General features: G+C 60.5%; 1 protein-coding gene across 2 annotated transcripts in view; it reads right to left on the reverse strand.

Annotated features, from left to right (window-relative positions):
* Positions 1–1,032: 1,032 nt before the first annotated feature.
* Positions 1,033–21,053, reverse strand: part of DENND3 (DENN domain containing 3) — a 40,476-nt gene continuing 20,455 nt past the window's right edge. Inside the window, exons 9-23 of one of the 2 annotated variants that reach the window (XM_075549212.1) lie at positions 19,228–19,383; positions 17,626–17,722; positions 15,544–15,647; positions 14,850–15,049; positions 13,359–13,880; positions 10,931–11,190; positions 9,535–9,705; positions 8,389–8,518; positions 7,780–7,887; positions 7,167–7,306; positions 4,738–4,898; positions 4,151–4,284; positions 2,678–2,796; positions 2,373–2,507; positions 1,033–2,254 (exon numbers count right to left, since the gene is read on the reverse strand). In XM_075549212.1, the coding sequence (XP_075405327.1) occupies positions 2,054–2,254; positions 2,373–2,507; positions 2,678–2,796; positions 4,151–4,284; positions 4,738–4,898; positions 7,167–7,306; positions 7,780–7,887; positions 8,389–8,518; positions 9,535–9,705; positions 10,931–11,190; positions 13,359–13,880; positions 14,850–15,049; positions 15,544–15,647; positions 17,626–17,722; positions 19,228–19,383 (2,638 nt within the window). In that variant the 3' untranslated portion in view covers positions 1,033–2,053. Of the gene's footprint in view, positions 2,255–2,372; positions 2,511–2,677; positions 2,797–4,150; positions 4,285–4,737; positions 4,899–7,166; positions 7,307–7,779; positions 7,888–8,388; positions 8,519–9,534; positions 9,706–10,930; positions 11,191–13,358; positions 13,881–14,849; positions 15,050–15,543; positions 15,648–17,625; positions 17,723–19,227; positions 19,384–21,053 lie in introns of both variants that reach the window. The other variant, XM_075549211.1, reaches the window with a different exon arrangement.

The following is a 21,053-nucleotide window of genomic DNA, read 5'->3' on the forward strand; positions in this document are numbered from 1 at the left end:
CCGTGCCCTGCACTACACCTTCACAAGTGTCGTCCCCACAAGGTAATGGGCACAGCGGGGCGTGGGGACCTGCCCCTTCCTGGTGCTCTGGCCTGGGAGGACCCCAGTGGGTGGAGCAGCACCAGTGTCTCCCTACCTGGGTCCTCAGCCTGCTCCCACCGCCCCCCTCCCAGGACTGCCTGTGTCTCACCAAGAGGCAGCCCCTTGTGCAGGTCTGTGCCCAAGCTGCGGTTCATGCTTATTGGGCATCTCCGTCACCCACGAGTCGGCGGTGCGTGCACTTGCTGACCAACAGACAGCGGAGGTGCTGGTTCGCTCTCGGGTGAGTGGAGGGCTTCAGGGAAGTGGACTTTCTTTAGCTCCCCAGCCCCGCCCTTCATCTCCGTCTCCATTTGCGGATTCCAATTTCTCCGTGGGAGAAAGATGAGATGAGGCATTCTTCCCAAAGTCACGACCTTGGAAACCCCACGGGGCAGAGGTCTTCCCAACACCAAGCCCTTCTCGCCCCACCCCCCTGCAGCATGTCCTCGCCCTCCTGAGAGCAGCTGCCCCTGTGGTCCCTCTGTCCGTCGTTAGGTGTCAAGAGGGAGTTGGGAGGTGCTGCTAAACCACAAGGCCAGCAGTTCAAGCCCACCAGCCTCTCGGTAAGAATGACGGCAGGGAGTGGGACCCATCCGGCAGGAGGTGGACTTGCTTGGCGGCTGTAGGGGCTTGGGCAGGAGCCCTGGCTGCTAACCATGGGGTCAGCGGTTCAAAACCACCAGCCACTCGGCAGGTGAAAGATGAGGCTGTCTACTCGAGAGCCAGTGTCTCGTAAACCCGCAGGGGCAGTTCTACCCTGTCCTGCACGGTCACTGAGTCGGCATGGACTGGGTGGCCGTAAGCTTGTTTTTCTAGGTTCTGCTCTAACGCGGCGTGCTGCATCGATTGAAAGGAAGCCGAAATGGCCTCGGGGTGACCCCACGGAGCCCAGAGCGAACAGAGCCAGTTCTCGGGCTGCTCTGCCAGACACCCGACACCAGAGTGTGTTAAATAAGCACTTTTATTACAAAGGCCCCCCGCCCTCAGCCCGTAACGTTAGATAGTCCCCCTTGGCATGGCAGACAGGCTCTCCATTCCTTTCTAATCTACTGAAGCCAAACCCCTCCCCTTCTGGGTCTTGGAGCTGGCTGGTCGTCCTCCAGGGGGCCGAGGACTGTCCTCACACAGGGCAGACCCCAGGGCAGAGCCAGAGACCCTCCCTTCTCAGCCTGACAGCCCAGAACATCCCAGAAAGCAAGTAGTGACCCCCAAACCAGGAGCTGGGGTACAGCAGTCAGGGCTCACGCTGCTGCCAAAGCCCCGGCTTGTTGCAGGCCTGCCAGGCCCTGGGCTCACGTACGGGCAAGGGCAATGGTTGGGAGCTGCTAGGGGCAGCTCTGAGGCCCAGCAGCTGGAGTGGTGTCCCCTGGTCGGCTGGCCACAGACCGCCACAGCCAACCAGCACCAGAACCTTCCACACAGGAAGATAAGGCTGGCCGGGAGGCCCTCAGACAAGCTCCCTGTGTGAATCGCCTAGCCCCATGCTGGCACCCAGTGTGCCCCAGGGAGGCAGTGACTGCCAGCCCCCCTGTGGCCATAGCTGTCCAGGCAGTGACCCCCCAGGCTGGGTGGTGGGTTAGCCTTTTGAAGAGGATTTTATCTGCCCATGGGAGACTGCTGTGTTGACCAGAAAAGGCAGGGCCTCTCACCCCAGGACGATCCATAGTCTCATCTGGGGGCTTGTTGGAGGCAGTCCTGAGAGCCTGAGCCCCCAGACACTCCCTGAGAAATTTGATGGAGGGGGACACCCACATGAATCACTCTGTCCTCCCCACTTGGTGCCAGAGCTTTCTAGATGGAACCTGGCTGCTGGCCTCGAAGCCCCCCAAGGGGATGTACCCTCACACTGCCTGGCTGAGTCTAGGGAGTGGTGCTCCCGTGTCCTCCACCATCCCCACGGCTGAGCTTACCCTCAGAGCTGGACCCTGTGCAGACTGGAGCCACAGACACGGGCCTGAATGAGGGGCCTCGCTCACTCCACCTTCCAGATGGCCACCTTGCCCTCCTCCCCGCCAGAGCCGCTGAGCACGTAGCGGTCCTCGGCCGAGCAGAGCGTGGTCACCGTGTCCGCGTGGGCCACCAGCTCCTTGTCAACCGTCTTCTGATCAGCGTCGATCACGTAAATTCTGCCTCGGAGCTGCCCCTGCGACAGCCCCCTGCCGCCCACCCAGATCTGCCGGAAGAAACAGGCCTCAGCTGTGCAGCCAGGCCTCCTGCCGCCCACCCAGGTGAACACCCAGCACCGACGAGCTGCCCATTCCCACTCGTATGGAAGGTGGGCGGCACCTCACCTGCCTCTTGACCCTGATCATGCAGCTGACCTCCATGCAGTCCTGAAGGGGGACCCTCTGGGGGGGCTGGCTGAGGTCCCGAAGGCTCCAGATTTGGACCTCGCTGTACCCAGCGCAGGCGGCCCACAACTGCTCCTGCTGAACCCAGAACCATGAAGCCTGAGCATGCCCAGCACAGGGGCTGCCAGCTCGCCCGCCGGCCCCACCCACAAGGTTCACCACCTGGCTAGCCCCGCCCACCAGAACTGCCCACTCTATCAGCCCCACCCACCAATACTGCCCACGCTGTCAACCCCGCCCCATACCTCCAGGACCAGCTGGAAGCCCAGGACCGTGGTACCCAGCTCCCGGAAACGGTCCTCGATTTTCACTTCTTGGCGTACAAAGCCGTTGGTTGTCACCACCACGATGCTGTTTCCTGTGCCTGCGGTGGGGGTGGGGGGATGGGGTATACGGTGTGAGTCTGGCAATGACAACTGGCTCTCCCTCCCGGCCCTGCATCATGCTCCGGTCGTCTACGGCAGCCAGGCCTGCCTGCACCTCCTTTCCCTAGGCTTTGCTCAAAACATGAGCGGATAGCGCTGGGCGCCCTCACCTTGCCCAGGGGCTGGGCATCTGTTTCTCCCAGCCTCTGTCTCAGCCTGTCCGAGAACCTGCCACCCTCGGGCCACAGCTACACACCATGGGTGGGCCCCAGCCCTTCACTGGCCTAGCACAGTGTCCCCAAGACCCCCCCCCCAGCTCCAGCACCTCCTCTCATTGCCAAGCTGCCTGTTAGGCAGGCCCTTCAACCACTGTGCCACCAGCCCTCTAAACTCTGGAGAAAACCAAGCCCACTCCCGGCGAGGTGACCGGGGTTTCTGAGACTGCAGGTCTCAGCAGTACAGACAGCCCTGTACCCCCCACCCCTTTTGGCGTGGCCAGTGGGTTTGAAAGTGCCCACCTTCCTCCAGCACACCAGCACGGACCCCCCACCCCACCACGGCTCCCTGACTTGAGAGGGAAGCTCAGTGCCCTGGAGTGGATCCCAAACCAAGTGATGATGGAAACGCCAACTCAGGGAAAACACTCAAACCACCCACTGCTAGCAGGGTGGTTCCCACTGAACTCCCGGGCAGGGCCGGCCAGGTTACAGAAGCACCCTGTGGCACCTTCCTCCCGAGGAGGCGCTGCTGGTTCAAACGGCCCACCTGGCACTTGGCAGTCACGGGCTTCCCCACAGTCCCCACCCCCCCCAGGGATCCTGCAGGAACACAATTGACACCCCAAAGAGAGAACACGTCCTTGTCGCTGCCAGTGCAGGGTCCTAGTGACCCTGGAGGACACAGCAGAGCTGCCTTGTGGGTATTTCGCAGCTGTGGTCTTCCAGGAGGCAGCCTGCCACAGATGCCATTGATGCCAGTGAGTTTGGTTTTACTTATCAGCTTTTGGGGTACTCCATGTCCCACCCCCACCCCTGATTGTTCCAGCACCTGCCAGGGGACCGGTATCTCCCAGTTTGAGAAACACTTAAAGTTCGGCCATACTGGGCTAGGATGGGTTCCAGCCTTGGGGTGAGGGTGGGGCAGAGGTGGGCAGTCCCCCAGGGAGGAGGGCTCTGCCTGGAGTGACCGAGCACCACCTTCATCACAGCCCACCCTCCCACAGACCAGACCGCCTGTTCTTCAAAGCCACCTGCTCTGGGCTGGCAAGTGGCAGCAGCCCTGGGATGCCCGGCCACAACATGGGTGCGCCTCCCTCCACCCCAGCCCCAGTGACCAGGGACGCTGGGAACTCACAGCACCATAGGCGACCCTGGTGGAGTTTGGCCGACGTCAGCCTGCAGCCGGGCAGCTGGAACCTGCTCGTGACCCTCAGAGTGTTCACGCTCCACGCCAGCACTGTCCCGTCCCCACTGCAGGAGAACACCTCGCTGGGGGCACAGGGGAGAATGGGGCGCACAGTCCATCAGGGAGGACATCACCATGATACACGGGACCAGCCTCGTGCCCCCTGCCCCTAGTAATGCCACGTGTGTCCCAGCACAGCCGTGCCCAGAGGGAGCTTGGCAGTGGGTGACTCTCTGGACAGAGATCACCTGGCCTCTCCTCCAATGCACTTCCAACCTTAGTTCTGCAGCCCCTGCAGCTTGTGACCTGCCAGCCAAGTGCATCCCCATTGGCAGTCCAGGGCTGCCCACCTGCTGCAGGCAAGGCTGACATGGGGGTACAGAGCCAAGCCCCCAGCAAAACGCAGGTTTCTGCAGAACGATGTCACTGGCATCCCTCAAAGCTACCGGCTCGGGTCATTGGGTGGCAGACTATGAGCACGCTGATTTCACACGCCCAGCCCCATTGATCCCCATGCCCAGCCCAGTGCTGGCTACCTGGGTGACCGCTCTCCATCCTGTACAACCAAATCCACAACGCTGGCCCGGTGGTCCGTGAGCTGCTTGTTGCAGGACATGCTGTGGACGTTGATGATGTAGATGACGGAGTCCTGGGAGCCCACCCACACCTGGCTCTGCTCGGCCATCACCATGCAGTTCTAGCAGAAGCCGCAGGGGAGCAGAAACACGTTAGCCACCGACAGAGCAACTGTGGACCCGGGAGTGGACAGGACAATCTAGAGCCTCTGCTGAGCACAGGCCCCTGCCAGCGGCCGCCTCCAGACTCCTCAAAACCAGGTGTTAGGGAGTAAACCGTCTGAGAGTGGTCCACACTCATGGGTGCGTGCAGGGGCTTCTGACTGCGCCATCAGAGCCCGCCAGCAGCCACCTCGCCGCCACGCAGGACATCTCCATCAGTAGGCACGTGCACACCTCTCGGCTTTGACACCTCTCGGCTTTGCACGCATGCATGGTGGGACAGAGCTGTGGGCGGAGCCAGGCCTGAGAGAGCCAGAGGGGCTTCCACTGAACTGCGTGGCGGAGCTGGGAGAGTGGCCTGTGAGAGGGCAGTGGGCAGGGCCTCCGAGTTTCTGCTGCGTCCGGCTCTCACTGTGGGGGCTCCAGATGGGGTCGCTTTCTGGGGAGCCAGTGGTTACGCATCTTGCGCCCTGAAGGAAGGTCACTAACGGTTTACTGAAAACTATCCCCACCATTTAGAAAGGGCTGGTGGCGGGGGCGGCGACCCGTCGCTACACTGATCAAAGCAGCCCGGAGCCGGTTTCACGACAGACACGCAGGCCAGTGGAACAGAGTGGGGAGTCCAGAAAGAACCCCAGACCTCCACGGTCAGCTGCTTTAGACCAGGGAGCTCAACTGCTCAAGGAGCGAAGAAGAGCTCTCCAACAAATGGTGCAGGGACACGACTTCCACCCAAAACCAGGCCAAGACGGACGGTGGGCCCAGAGGTGCAAGGTGAAACCACAAAGGCCTTTGGAGAACAGGCAGGTCAACACGGTCGGGACCAGTTCCCGCCAACGGGTCATCTCACCCAATAGCAGAAGCATGGGCAGCAAAGGCCCAATAAACCAATAGGACCATGCTGGGGGTGGGGGATACCTTTAAAACTTCTGTTCATAAAAAGATGTTACCAGAACCGCAGAAAGATAGGCTACCAATGAGGAGATCTATCGTTGGGAACTGTAACTCTGATAAGAAACCACCACCAAAATAGATAGGAAACTTAACCGAAGAGGAAGTAACCCGATCATAAAATGGCCAAAGGACTGGAAAGGACGTCTCAGCAAGGAGGAATTCCCATGGACGCTCGATGTTCCCGGCCATCAGAGAGGCAAGTCACCCCATTCTCAGGGGGGTGGCTAAGCTGGAGAGAAAGACAGACAGACCGTAACCCGAGTTGGCAGGGCTCCAAGGAGCTGAGAACCCTTACCCATCGATGGAAGGAACGCCAAATAGTGCACCTCCCCCAGACAACAGCCTCGCCGTTCCTTGGTACACGGAACTAGAACCAGCCCGTGTTGTGAGCCAGCGATCCCACGATCCCACGCCTGTACCCAGAGGCCTCAGAGCCCACACTTGGACACAGAGGTCACTGCAGATGGGTCACAGCAGCAACACGGCAGAAAGGACGCACGTGCCCTTCAACAGGGGACGGGCCAACAACAAGGCAAGCTGCACGCACTGGGGGACACCTCAGCCAGGAGTGGAGGGCAGGCTGAACCGTGTGGACGGGGCCCAACGACATTCCACTGAGCAGCACGAGCTAGCGCAGAGGGCCAGGCATCCATGGCCTCGTGATAGGAAAGAGCAGGTCGAGGCATGTGGGCAGAGACCAGCGTTCCTAGGGGTCCTGGGCTGGCGAGGAGGGCAGGAAGGCGTTGAGAAGGAAGAGTTAACACGCAAACACACTGCTCGCTGTCCGTGTACATTCAGGGTGTGCTTGCAGTAAGAGTGGAGTCACTGTACTGGAGTTTAAAACAGAAACGAGCCGGGTAAGAGACACCCACTGAGTGGAGCTGACCGGTAAGTAGAAATGGGGGATTCCCCCCTACTGCAGCACCCCCTGCAACTGGGGCTGAGTAGCTCCCCACAAGACCCCATACTGACACTAGACCAACACAATCGCAGCCACTGAATTGTGACTACTATTTTCTTTAAGAACAAATGGTTCTCTAGAAAAAAAGAAATGGGGACCATCGGTGCGGGCAACTCGGGTCTCCCAGAGTCGGGGGGAGGCGAAGAGAAGAGCATGCAGAGGCTTGGGGAAGCACACAGAGGCCTAAGGCTTGAGGGTGGCCTGTTTGGGTGCTGGGCTATGTGCCTGCTGGCATGGGCAGGCTCTCTCAGAAGTCCCACTGCACCCTGGGAACTCATGGGAAGGCAGACATGCAGGCGTTGGGGGCACTCACCAGCTTGGCGCTGCCCACTTTGAAGCAGTGCTGGTGGACAGTCCAGGAGGATGCATCGAACACCACCACCTTGCCCTCACTCAGGGCACACCATAGTTTGGGGCGGGCATCAGCCAGTTTCTCTGCCGGGTCAAGGTGCCCTGTGGAGGAGGGCAGCAGTATTCTAAGGAGGCCCACTCGGGTGAGGCGTGGGGACCGGTGCCCGCTGGGGGCAGGCGTGGAAGCAGGATGGAGTGTCTTGATAGGGGCAAGCCTCCGGGGCCTTGGTGGATCCCGACACCCACTGTCTGTCACCCAGGTCCCGAGGGAAGCGCCCGCAGCACAGGACCAGAGCAGACACTCTCATCTCCCCACTGCCAGCTGGCTCAGGCTCAGGGGAGGAGAGGCCTCAGGTGGACAGGTGGCATTGGCATGAAGTGAGGTGAGTGGGTAGGCGCCAGAAGCTGCCTCAAATGGGGGGCGCACGGAGTTCCTGGTGAAGCAGTCCCCCCACCACCACCCAATGGAAACATCCTCACAGGCCCCTTGGATGCGGTGACATGTGCCTGCCCCTCAGGGTCTCTCCTCCGGACAAAGCACCAGGCCCCAGATCTCCCCACCCACAGGCCCTCACCCGGCGTGTACAGCAGGACGTCGATGGCCCGCGGCTGCGTCTCCCCGGCGGAGGGGCTGATCTTGTGCTTCAGAGTCTCTGAGGTCGTCCTGGAGACAGCCATGGGCACTGCAACGCAGACCCCTCCAGTGTTGGGACAGACAGGGGGTGGGGGCGGGACGGGGCGCGGAGCCAACCCTCCCACTGTCCCACAGGCTCTGGGCCGACGCCAACAGAAACCAGCCACCAGGTTCGAACCACCAACCTGTGGATTCACCGTCAAGCACTTAACCTTTGCGCCACCAGGGATTCTTAGAAGCTAGGACCCCCTTCTGGCTGTGACAACCCACACTGTCCCTAGGCACCCCCCGGGGGTCCGTGCAGAACCAGAGCCCACTAGGAGAAGGCGACCCCACGGAAGCCTCCACGGGCTCCTCATGCTGACCCCAGGCTGTGGGTCCTCCCACTCCCTGCTGTCCCCTCACAAAGGGCGGGCTGGCATCCCTGCACAAACAGGACACTGAGGCCAGGGGGGCAGCGGCCCCCTGCCTCCACGCCAGCACTCCCGCCACGCTCCGCCCGAGGATGGACCGGGAGCCCCTCGCGCCAGGTGCACGCAGTCTGGCTTACCTTCACTCTTTAGCCGGTCGAAGTAGGACAGCTTGGAGGCCGCATAGATGGCACTGGCTGACTGCAGCGTGCCAACCACAGCGTCCATCAGTAGCACGTTGGTCAGGGCTTGCTGGACATACTGAGGGTCCTGCACAAAAAGTGGAGCGGTGTCAGCGCAGTACCCCAAGGCCAGAGGGAATCGACTGGGCTAGTGCCCGATGAGCATTCTGCGCTAGCTCCGAGAAGACAACTCCTGGGCACTCACGCAGGGTCAGTGAATTCTCTCTGAGAGGGCCAGGCAGTGAGCACTCCAGGCATCTGGAACCACGTGGGGGCCCCATGCGACCCCCGGGCTCTGCTGCCTCGCACAAAGCCAGCCGCAGGCATCACAGACGAGAGCAGGCAGCCCAGCTGTGTTCCAATAAAACTTTATTGGCAAAAGTGGCCCCCAGGCCTTCCTTGGACTAGGCTGGGACATGAGAACCAAAGGCCAGGGGCCTGGGGAGCAGGCTCAGAGGGTGAGTCAGAGATGGACAGGCCTCAGCCTACCTCCCACGCCATCGCCCCTGGCCCTGGGCCTCTCCTGTCACTGGTACTCCTGTCCTCACAGCAGGCCTGCCGGCGGCTGGATGACCTCACCTGACTTGCTTGGTCTTTGCCCATCTTTGCAGGGGGCTCCTGACTGTGATCTGGGGGAATGTGGCCCCATCTGTGAACTCTGTTGGCATTGTGGGATCCACAAGTGAGCATGGCACCGAAGCCCGGGACACTGGAGCCCACCCTGCCCTCGGCCACAGCCTTGTCCTGTGGCATCCGGGCGAGGAGGCCTAAGGGCAGCTATGCCATGCCTGAATGCCCAAGCCTACCTGCCTGGCGGGTGCTGCCCAGTCACCAGAAGGGGAGCAGAGAGGAGGACCAGGAGCACATCTACGTGGCCACTACTGAGCCACAGAGCGCTCCAGGCTCTGGACCCTGCCTGTCACCAGGAAGCACCAATACATCCTCTCCACAGCCACCCCACTGATGGGACCACATCCTCTGGCCTCTGCTCCACTGTCATCACAGGGACAGAGGCCAGCCTGCCCACCCCACTGACGGAGGGGCCACGTGTGCTGACATGGAACGGACAAGCTGAGTTCAGCTGGGCAGGCAGCACCCTCGGACCTTGTGATCATCTGCCAGCTTCTTCCCAGCCCACATCTCCTTCACCATGAGATGCCAGAGGTTGCACTCAGCCTTCAGGTTGGCCTCAAAGACTTCCTTCCTGGACGACACTCTGATTTTCAGCGTGGGGATCCGCAGGAGCAGGAAGGCGGCAGTGGTGTTCCTGACTTCCTGCCGAGGCCAGGAGACAAGGGGTGTCATACTCAGAGGCAGTGACCATGTAGGGAGCAGCCATGGTCGGAGAGGAGAGTGTTCACATGGGAGAAAGGAAGCATGGTTTGTGGGGGGGATACGGGGCTCAGGCTTTGGGGCCTGGAGCTGTGGAAGGGGACGGGCTCACATGCAGACCCACAAAGGGTGAGGGCTGCCCCAGAGGGTCTGACCAAGAGCTGGGCAGTCGCGGTGGAGAGTGACCCACCCCAGCTGAGTCTAGGGTGGACCGCCCCAGTAGTCTGTCCCATGGAGCCCAGTAGCCTGTCCCATGGAGCCCCAGTAGCCTGTCCCATGGAGCCCCAGTAGCCTGTCCCATGGAGCCCCAGTAGTCTGTCCCACTGAGCCCCAGTAGCCTGTCCCACTGAGCCCCAGTAGCCTGTCCCACGGAGCCCCAGTAGCCTGTCCCATGGAGCCCCAGTAGCCTGTCCCATGGAGCCCCAGTAGTCTGTCCCACTGAGCCCCAGTAGTCTGTCCCACTGAGCCCCAGTAGTTTGTCCCACGGAGCCCCAGTAGCCTGTCCCACTGAGCCCCAGTAGCCTGTCCCATGGAGCCCCAGTAGTCTGTCCCACAGAGCCCCAGTAGTCTGTCCCACGGAGCCCCAGTAGCCTGTCCCACTGAGCCCCAGTAGCCTGTCCCACAGAGCCCCAGTAGCCTGTCCCATGGAGCCCCAGAAGCCTGTCACATGGAGCCCCAGTAGTCTGTCCCATGGAGCCCCAGTAGCCTGTCCCGCTGAGCCCCAGTAGCCTGTCCCATGGAGCCCCAGTAGCCTGTCCCACGGAGCCCCAGTAGTCTGTCCCATGGAGCCCAGTAGCCTGTCCCACTGAGCCCCAGTAGCCTGTCCCATGGAGCTCCAGTAGTCTGTCCCACTGAGCCCCAGTAGCCTGTCCCACGGAGCCCCAGTAGCCTGTCCCACGGAGCCCCAGTAGCCTGTCCCACGGAGCCCCAGTAGCCTGTCCCATGGAGCCCCAGTAGTCTGTCCCATGGAGCCCCAGTAGCCTGTCCCATGGAGCCCCAAAAGCCTGTCCCGCTGAGCCCCAGTAGTCTGTCCCACAGAGCCCCAGTAGCCTGTCCCATGGAGCCCCAGTAGCCTGTCCCATGGAGCCCCCATAGTCTGTCCCACTGAGCCCTAGGGGTCCAGTCCCACCGAGCCCCGGTCCCACTGAGCCTCAGGCAGCCGGCCCACCTCTATGTTCCGGAAGGTGGAGATCTCCACGTAGCCAGGCCTCCCCTCCGTGAGCAGGAACAGGCGCTTCTGGGTCAGGGCGATCTTGCCAACACCGCGGTTGGTCTTGACGGCGCCGGACAGCTTGTAGACACACTCATTCTTGTCCAGCTGGTCGGTCACCGACCGCGGCAGGCTGACCTCCTGCGCCTCGGCCTCCGTCTCCTTCCAGCAGTGGTAGAAGTCGCGGAAGGTCTCAGGGTCGATCTGCTTCTGCTGCCCTGGATGTGTGCCAGGAGGAGGAGGAGAGGCTTTGAGGAGGTGGTGCCAGGGGTTCACCCGCCCGCCCCTGAGAGGGGAGTGTTGGGCCCGGCGGCGTTGACTGCTCTGCCCACCTAGAGAGGGGGCGTGCATGCAGTCTCCCCAGCTGTGCCTCCTTACCCAGCACCAGGGGGGCTGACCCTTTGGCCCTTGCTGGCCGGACCCCGCGGAGCCCAGTGGTGCAGCCGTTACGCGCTGGGCTCTGAGCCGTGTGGTCGAAACCAGCAGCCGCTCCACAAACAGGACGAAGATGACCTTTCTACTCTCGTGAACAGTCAGAGTCTCGGAGACCCACCAGAGTGGCTGTGGGCCGGCACCGACGCAGTGGCAGCCCCGACCCCAGCGATGGCTGTGTGACCCACATCTAATTACGGCATAACGCCTAGTTTCCTTGGGGACACAGAGACCACTCTGGGAAGGGGTGACCTCGGGGAGCTAGTCCCAGCATTCCTCTGCGCCACTGGATCGAGCCCTGCCTAAAGGTGGCCCGGCACGGGTTTCAGAGCGAGGTGGTGGGAAGCCCCGCGGCATGGCTGCTGAGCTGGACGGGCCTGTCCCTGTCCACTTCCCCACAATGTCCCCAAGCCCTGCTGCTCTCGCTCCTCAGCCCCTCCCAGTTCCTGGAGTGCTCAGCTCCGTCTCTCCCGTGTCCTGAGTCTGTCAGCCGCTCTGTCCGGTGTGTCCAGGGGCCCACCCATGCACCCAGGAAGAGGCTCTGAGCAGTCACTCTGTACCCAGAAGGGCTTTCCTAAGATGCAAGCTTCCCCCCACCCCGAGACCCTTGAGCCCCCCTCTGCAGAGCCCAGAGCTCAGACCAAGCATGGCACTGCTGTGACATGCCCCCTTTCACCAGGCCCTGTAAGCCCCACACGGGACTGGTGCTGATGGGCTCAGGCCCACCAGGGATGGGGCAGCCAGTGAATGCAGACAAGTTCCTGGGGCCTGGGGGTGGGGGCTCACAAATGGATTGGTCAGTTTCACTATCTGCTAGGATTGCAACAAACCAATCCCAGAGGTTGATGGGGTGCAGGGGGAAGAGGGGGCTCACTGCATCAGGAACAAGAACTGGGAGTGGGGTGTGTCCTGTGAACCCCTGCACTGGGGACACTGCAGGGCCGGGATGGGGGTGGGGGTATGCAGAGGACAAAACATTTTCCTCACCATCATCCAACCCCTCAAAGGCACCCGGAGGAGCCAGGGACCCGGAAATAAGACAAGTGAGAGGCAGGGGTGTACACTGCAAAGCAAGAATCAGTTACTGTTCACATCTGGGGCTTCGGAGGATGGGGCAGGCTAGTCCCGCCCACATCGTCCTGCCCACCTGGAGACAAGCCCGTCTCTGCAGTGCTCCCAAGGGCAGAAGGGGGTGGTGGGGGCGGGAAGGGGATGGTTCCAGGGGGGCTGCAGTGCCGCCTCCTGCCAACAGAGGGCGGCATGGGCTTCTCGCCACTGGTCGGCTGGTCTCTGGAGCCCAGCTGCCCAGCTGCGGCCCACCGAATCGCCTGGCCTTTCCTCCCCAGTGCAGTTTCCTTAGAGCTGCTTCCTAAGAAGTCCCTGTGATCCTGCTGTGTTCCTCAGGGAAGTCCACCAAGACGACCCCTGTGGGAGCCCCCAAAACCACCACCATGACCTGCCAGGCTGGCTTGACGTGCACTGTCCCGTGGATCCCCTGGCACCACCTCTTTGGAGTAGACCTTTACTCTGAGGTCTCCTAGGGGGCCCTGGTGGCATAATGGTGATGTGCTGTCCTACAAGGCCAACTACAAGGTCAGCAGTTCAAAGTCACCATCCATCCCCTGGGGGAAGAAGAGGTTTTCTGCTGCCGTGAAGACGGACATGTTCAGAAACCACAGAGGCTGCTCTACCTGGTCCTACGGGATCGCTGTGATTCAGAACGGACTCTCGGGAGGTGGGCTTGAAGAAGGAGACAGACGGGCGTCACTGAGGAGACTTGCCTGTCTGCAGCCCCCACAGAGGGCCCAGAGTCGTCCGCTCCTCCCCCCTACACCCGCCCCTGGGCACAAGTGTGTGAGCCACTTTGGGGCTCAGCCTCATCCACATGCGTATGGTGCCGCACCTGTCCTTGAGACCCGCAGCTCCCACCTCCCACGCCCGCCCTGCCCCTTACCAACGGTCAGCGCCTCGAACAGTCGGTGGATGGTGCTGGCATCCTTCACGACGCCCGACTCCTGGACCCGCTTCACAAAGTCCTCCAGCTGCATGTGCCTCTTGGGCAGCTCAAAGTTCTTGACATGGTCATCCACCTTGGCCACCTCCCCAGGCTTGTCCACCACCTCATGGATAAGCCGCTTCAGCTCCGGCGTCCGCTCCGTCTGGGCACGCTCTGGGGCGGACATGGCTGCCACCGCCCGCTTCACCAAGTCGCCGGGGAAGATGCGGATGTCCGTCTTGTAGAGGCTCTGGAAGTCTAGCAGGGCACAGAGCAGCCTGCCCTGCGTCAGCTGGATGAGCCCGCGCAGGTAGAAGTAGCGGGCCAGCAGCACCGAGCTGTCAGGGCCCAGCAGGCCCATGGCCTTGCTCAGGAGGTCGACAAAGTCCGCGTAGTAGGTGTGGACGCACTGCGTCACCAGCGGGAAGTGGATTTCTGGGATCTTGAACGTGTAGGTTGCCTTGGGGGCCACGCTCTGCACTGAAACACCAAGGGGCAGAGAGTTAGCACAGAGCTCTGGTCCACACCAGCCCCACCACCTCCAGGCACGCTGTGGGGTCCAAGGGCTGGCCAGCGGAGTGCTGTGCAGTTTACAGTCTGGAGGTCCACACTGGGGTTGTGGCCCCTCACCAGCCTCCAATCATCAGAGAAGCTGGATCGTACGATGAAGAACTCAGAGTCAGCCCTGGAGGAAGGCTGACTAGCCACCTGCGGTGTGCAGACGACACCCAAGCCCTCACCACAGGACAAAGGTGTCCCACCATGATGGACGGAGGAGAGGTCAAGGTGGTCAAGGTTTCTGTGTGGCTTGGGAGCAGCAGTTCAGAGACCAAAGGACATACTGCACCAGTCACCATGCGGCCCACGACCTCCTTTGGACATGTCAGGAGAGACCAGTCCCTGGTGAAGGACTTCGTGCTTGGTCAAGGACAAGGTCAACCGAGAAGAGGAAGACCCTGGATGAGCTGGATGAACACCGTGGCTCCACACACCCTTGTGAGGGGGGCGCAGGACCAGGCAGCGTCTCCCTCTGTTGTGCACGGGGGGGGGGGGGGGCATGAGTCAGGCCGGACTAGATGGCACATGGCAACAACAGCACGTGTTTGTGCAGGCCCTGACACGTCACCGCCAACGCTCACGTGATCACTGGGACACGGAGAGCTGCCCAGAGGGCTTCCAGGGCGGGGTGAGAGGGGGCGGGGAGGACATCCTCATCTTTCTCCCATGCATTTTACCCATTGCACCCAAGGCTCCAGCACAGGAAAGAGATGGAAAAAGAAACCAGACAAACATACAAAAAGAAAACACTTTTCTGCCATCAACATGGCTCTCAAACCAGCACTCTGAGAATGCTTCAGATAGTGGAGCGGAGCAGCTGAAAAAGCCCCTCCTCCTGTGAAGGAGCCAGTCGGTCGCCATCAGTGACCTCGTTGAGAGGGGTGCGCTCACCTCTGCGGCTGCTGCAGGCACTGGAGGGGCTGACGCTCCGGAGGGAGGCATTCCTGGGCGGCAGCTCGGGCACGGTGATGTCCTGCAGGTTGGGCATGCTGACCACCATGCGCCGGTGGGCCGCCTGCAGCGGGGAGGGCTTGCGCAGGGCCAGCTTCTGGACGGTGGGCCGGCGGGGGCTGCCAAGGAGGCCACTGATCCTGGGTTGGGAGAAAGCTCATGACTCAGAGCGGCTCCCCAAGGAGCGTGCTGTCCCGTCCACTGTGGGCAGGCCGCGTGGTCAAAACTTGGAGGGGGATGCAAACGGTACTTCCAGCACAAACCAGCCCTGACAGCACAGCATGGCCTCTCACACAGCAAGAGCAGAGGCGGAGCCTCCAGAGAGACACCTGGGCTGTGCAGTCGGCTATGAAGACAGAGAATGTCCACGAGGCAGGGCACAGCACCATGAGCGAAGGCACTGAGGAACCAACACCAGGTGCACGTCTGGGGGCATTCAGTGTCCCCCCAAGAACCACACAGAGAGGTCACTTCCATATCCACTGCCCACTGCGTCCAGTCAATTATGACCCAGTCACCCTGTGAGACAAGGTAGGACGGCCCTGCAGGCTTTCTCCATGGAAGCAGACTGTCAGAGTGAACACACAAGTGTACATGCATGTACACTGAGACACACGTGCAGACACACACACACCTGTCCTCCTCAGACTGCATGCTCAGCTCCATCTGGGCAAAGGCGTCCATCCTCCTGCTCAGTCGGGCTTTCAGGAATGCATGGAACATGTAGGTGTCTAGAACCTGGAACAGACAGGAATGTGCCATCCCTCTCTGGCACCCAGAGCCTCAGCAACTGACCTCTGCAGAGCCCTCCCACGGGCCAGTGGTGGGACATTAAGCCGCAAGCAACAAGCCAAGCCCAGGACTGTGGAGTCATAGCAACCTAAAGAGTACCACTGCCCCACAGGGCCTCGAAGGCAGACAGCCTCATCATCCTCCCTTAGAGCAGCTGGTGACTTTGAACCACCAACCTTGTAGTTAGAAGCCCAGTTAGCACCCTGATACTCGCTACCACGTGAATGAACCTTGAAAGCATGAAGCTGAGCAGAATAGGCCACACATGATATGTCCCTGTCCATGTGGAATATCCACGCACGGTGTAATCCTGTCCACGTGGAATGCCCACACATGGTGCGTCCCTCTCCACGTGGGATACCCATGCCTGGTATGCCCCCCTGTCCATGTGGAATGTCCACGCAGGGTGTGGTCCTGTCCACGTGGAACGTCCAGGGTAAATCCACCATCACACTGCCTTTCAGCTGAATAAGTTTAGCTCAAGAAATTCAGACCGTTGCCCATGAGCAGTGCATGAAAGTGAACAGATCTCTCTCTGTCGGCAGGGGCCCTGGTGGCACAGGGAGTGTGCATTGGGCTGCTAATTGCAAGACCAGCAGTTTGAAACCACCAGCAGCTCCAAGGCAGTAAGATGAGGCTTTCTACTCCCGTAAAGAGTTTCAGTCTCAGAAACTCACAGAGGCAGGTCCAGGTCCACCCTGTCCCATAGGATCACCGTGGTCAGGACAAACTCGATGGCAGGGGGTTGGTGTCACGTTACCCACACCAGCTGATGGCAGGCGGGAAGGAGCCATGAAGCAAGTGTGACAGAAATGAGGACGCAGGGCCGATTCCCTTTAGATGCTGCATCCCCGCTGCGCTGGGCGGCAGAGGGAGGAAGCCCTAGCTCAAGCTAGCAAATAAACTCCTTTTGCCATTTTTGCAAAAAAGAAATGACGCAGATGCAAGGTCCTCGCAAAACAACCAGTGTGGACAGCGGCCTGGCACTGCCTCAAACACCCAGGGGTGACGGTCTTCTAGGGGCCAGCAACCTCTCTCTACTGGGTATCCACCCTGAAGAAGGGAGATCTGGCTCATGAACAGACACGTGCGCCCCTGTGTTCACAGCCCATCATAGAAGAATGGATACAGAAATCTTGGTACTACACACCATGGAATACTATACACCCCTGAAAATGAATGCTGACCCAGGAGACCCCTCATGACACGATGGGCCTGGGAGCATGACACTAAGGGAAGGGCGGGATCACAAAGGACCAGCATTGTCAGAGACTATGCTATGAGCATCCACACCAAGACAAAGGCTGGCCAGCCAATGGGAATCGACTGGCATCTCCCCCGGGGAGGGATGGGAAGGGGGATGATGGAGCAGCAGGCTAGCAGGCTGGCAGGTGCTGACTTGGGTGAAAGGGAGCATGAGGGTCCACAAGAGGGGAAATAGGGGTGTAACAGTGGGGGAGGCTTGATGAGTCGGCTGAACTGTTGCACACAGAGTCGATGATCTGAAGTGTAACCCACCCCCTTCCACCTAATCCGCAATTCGGAATCCCTCTACACAAAAGGGAATGCACACACGGGGCTGTCATGAAAGGGCAGGGAGAGCCCCCGGGGCAGAAAATGGACAGGGTGAAGCTGGTGGGGCTGGGGAGCCGAGCGGGCAGGGAGACCCCACCATGAAAGTGTCTCACACTGGTTGGTGGAACACCACTGTGAAGGGGTGAAACGCCGGGGGCGGGGGTCACGTTCCCCTCACCTTACTCCCAAAGATGACACAGATGGGTCACTGCTTGGGGGGGATGGGGCACCCGGGAAAAGCAAGCGCAGAAACTCATCAGCTCTGAACAGGTGCAGAGCACACGTGTCCCAAGACGCAGGGTTGCAAAGCAGGGGCGGGGGACAGAGGTGGCACACGCGTGCCTCTCACCTGTTTATAAAACTGCTGCTCCCCGGGGGCTCTCGTCTTCAGGAATTCCTCACTGTGGAACACTCGGTGTTCATAATTTAAATGATTCTTCACCTCCCTAGCCAGAAGAGACCACCATCACCTGCCCGCGTCGCAGGCCAGGAGGGTGTCGCTGTGACTGATGTGCACGGGGACCTGGGAACGGCCGCAGCCTCCAAGGATGGCTGGGAGGCCTGTCCGAGTTAGTGTCACGGGCTGACGGCTGGTCTGCGAGCCCCCAGCCCCTGCTGCTCCCAACAAGCCCCTGATCTCACATAAACTAAGGCAGCAGCAGCAGGACATGACCGTTTTGTCTCTGAAACGGTCGCCCTGAGGCTGGTGGTCAGCAAGCTCCAACTTTTTTTAAATCATTTTATTGGGGTCTCATATAACTCTTATCATAATCCATCCATCCATCCATGGTGTCAAGCACATCTGTACACTTGACACCATCATCTTTCTCCAAACATTTTCTTTCTACTTGAGCCTAGGTATCAGCTCATTTCCCCCTCCCTCCCCCACAGACCCTTGATAATTTGTCTTTTTTTTTTTCATGTCTTACACTGTCCGATGTCTCTTTTCACCTGCTTTCTGTTGTCTGTCCCCTGGAAGGGGGTTATATATAGATCATTGTGATCAGTTTTCCCCTTTCTCCCCGCCACACCTTCCCCTTGCCCTCCTGGTATCGCTACTCTCATTATTGGTCCTGCGGGGTTTATCTGTCCTGGATTCCCTGTGTTTCCAACGCTTATCTGTACCCGTATACTTGCTCTGGTCTAGCCGATTTGTAATAAAATTGGGGTCATGATAGTGGGGGTGGAACTAGAGGAAAGGACTATGTTTCATCGGTGCTACACTGCACCCTGACTGGGCGAGCTCAGCTTAACGCCTGCCCAGAGGCCTGCCGTCCGGACAGCATGGACCGGCCCATGGGCGCCTCGCCTCCCTGGAGTACTGCCAGGGGCAGAGAGAAGAGGGGGGTGAAGGGAAGAAAAGGCTGCACACGCATGCACGCACACACACATGCGAACATGCATGCACACTTCACAACCACAGGATTTAGGACACCAATAACTTGGGCACAAACCTTCCCTGACCCACTGCCTTCAGACCCCCTGGGCCCACCTGAGACAGGGCAGCCAGACGAGGCTGTGCAGGACACAGGCGGGGCTGGGGGTCCAGTGGACCTGTGGTGGGGGATCCTCCCTGAGAAAGTGCACCAGGTGGGCATGCTCTGGCTGTGACTGCCCGTGAGGGACGTGGGGGTTGGGGGAGGCGGCTCAGGCTATGGTCTCTCTGACAGCAGGTCACCAACTCTTCCTCCCTGGTGTCACTGGGCAGGTTTGAACCCCCGACCCCTTCTGGTGGGCAGCCAGCGCTTAGCTACACACCACCTGGGCTCCCTGAGGGAAATCCCTCTCCCGCCCCCCCCCCCCCCCCCCCGCGTGCAGGTTGGAGTACAGAGAGCCAGGTCCAAAGGGGTCTGACAACAAGGACAGGCCTGGTGGGGGCCGGCCCAGCTTGATTCTGCCGTGATGGACCCTCTGGTGGCCTGAGCCTCGGGGGCGCTGGGGTCCCTCCTACCTGAAGATGCTGACCAGCAGCTGGAGGGCGGCCTGCTGGATCTGGCTGTTGAGCTGCTGCTGCCAGGTGCGCCGGCGGCCCTGGCCCTCGTGCAGGTCCGTGCTGGAGCTGCGGTGTGCGAGGTCCAGCTCCTGGTGCAGCTGCAGGCTCTGGACCCTGGGGAGAGGACAGGGGTTGGCCACGGAGCACCCCTGACCTGGGACTGCCCGGCTGGAGATGCCCAGCTTCCAGCTCTGTCCTGGGGGGGGGCCTGAAACGTGGCACGCCCCCTCCCCACCTCCATGAGCAGGGAAGCACTGGGCTCCTCCCCATGCCATGCCTGTGCTTCTGGAAGATCACCTGGTCTTTCTTAGGAGACACTCTGTCCCACAGACAAGTCCAGGGCTCATGCAGACGGCCTAGTATACACAGCACCCCACACACACTCACTCACAGCGCACCTGCAGGTGTCTGAGGCTAGCTGCAGGCAGGAGTAGAAAGCACTCTTTCTCCCTCGGAGCTGCTGGTGGATTCGAACAGCCGACCATGCCGATCGCCACCCAGCGTGTAACTACCATGCCCCCACGGTGCCACAGGGACCCAATAACTTAGAGAAGTCCAGACACGTTCTGGGAGTCCCCCCCTCCGTGACACCAACACACAATGGAGCCACACAGAGACACCCCAACGGAGTCCCCTGTCCTGGGTCCATTCTAGCTCAGGGGAACCGTAGGACAGAGCTGAGCTGTTTCTTGGACCCCACCCCACCCCCAGGCTGTGCATCTTCATGGGGACACATGGCCTCTTTTCTCTCCCTCAGAGGCACCCAGGGGTTTGAACCTCTGACCTTGTGGTGGGCAGACCAGTGCTCAGGCCACGGAACCACCAGAGACCACGTGAAGGATCCCAGTCAGGGTGATGCCAAGCAGGACAGGCCAGTCACCAGGGGGAGATCCAAGGGGGTTTCTTTCTCAACCTTCGTGGGAAAGTGGAATTCAAAGTCCCGGGACTTTCTCCAGGGACTTTTAAAGCACCCCCCCCAAAAACACACAAACAGGGTCCCCCAAATGGTAAGATCTGGCACAGGGTTGCCTAGTAACCAGGCTGTTCAGTCGTTACAAGAGAACATTCTGGAAATGTTGGGTGGTAAGGCTGCTCACCCATAGTGGAGGGAACAAAGTGGTAGCTCCCTGTGCCCCAAAGAGAACACACCTCTGGGTGGGGGGGCTTGTCTTCCTCCTGCCAGCAGGACCAGGCAGGGACGCTGGACTCACAGAACTGAGCAATTCATCCTGCCCCCTGCTGTCCAGCTTTGATGGCCACTCCAGGACCATGGTCAGGGACTTCCTGGAAGCTTCCAGAAGCTTCCCTTCTCACACCCTACCCAGGTAGGACCCAACGGGCTCTAAGCCCACACCCAATGTCTGTCCTCCTGGGGAGCCCCCAGCAGGCTGGGACGGCTGGGGACTCTGTTCCTGCCTCCAAAAGGGCTGGGCTGGGTACAAGAACAGGGAAGGCCAAAGAGAGCATCTTGGGGACGCTGTCCACTGCAGCAGGCAGACACACCATGTCCCCTGTCCATAAGGAGCTGCCCTCACGGGCCTGACCAGGCTCTCAGGGACGCTGTCCAGACACCAAGGTCTGACCACGTTGACAACACAGAGTGGACACGGCTGAGTCCGTCTGAGACCCCGTGGGTAACCCACTGTGCTAGGACTCCAACCTCAGCCTCCTGGGGACCAAGGGAAATGCCACCTTCCTGGGATCACACACGCATGCGTCTGCATGCACATGCACACATGTATGCCCAGAGCCGGCCGACTTCCAGTGTCACGGCATGCCCCACT

This window comes from Tenrec ecaudatus, chromosome 5 (genome assembly GCF_050624435.1).
Source record: "Tenrec ecaudatus isolate mTenEca1 chromosome 5, mTenEca1.hap1, whole genome shotgun sequence".
NCBI lineage: Eukaryota > Metazoa > Chordata > Mammalia > Afrosoricida > Tenrecidae > Tenrec > Tenrec ecaudatus.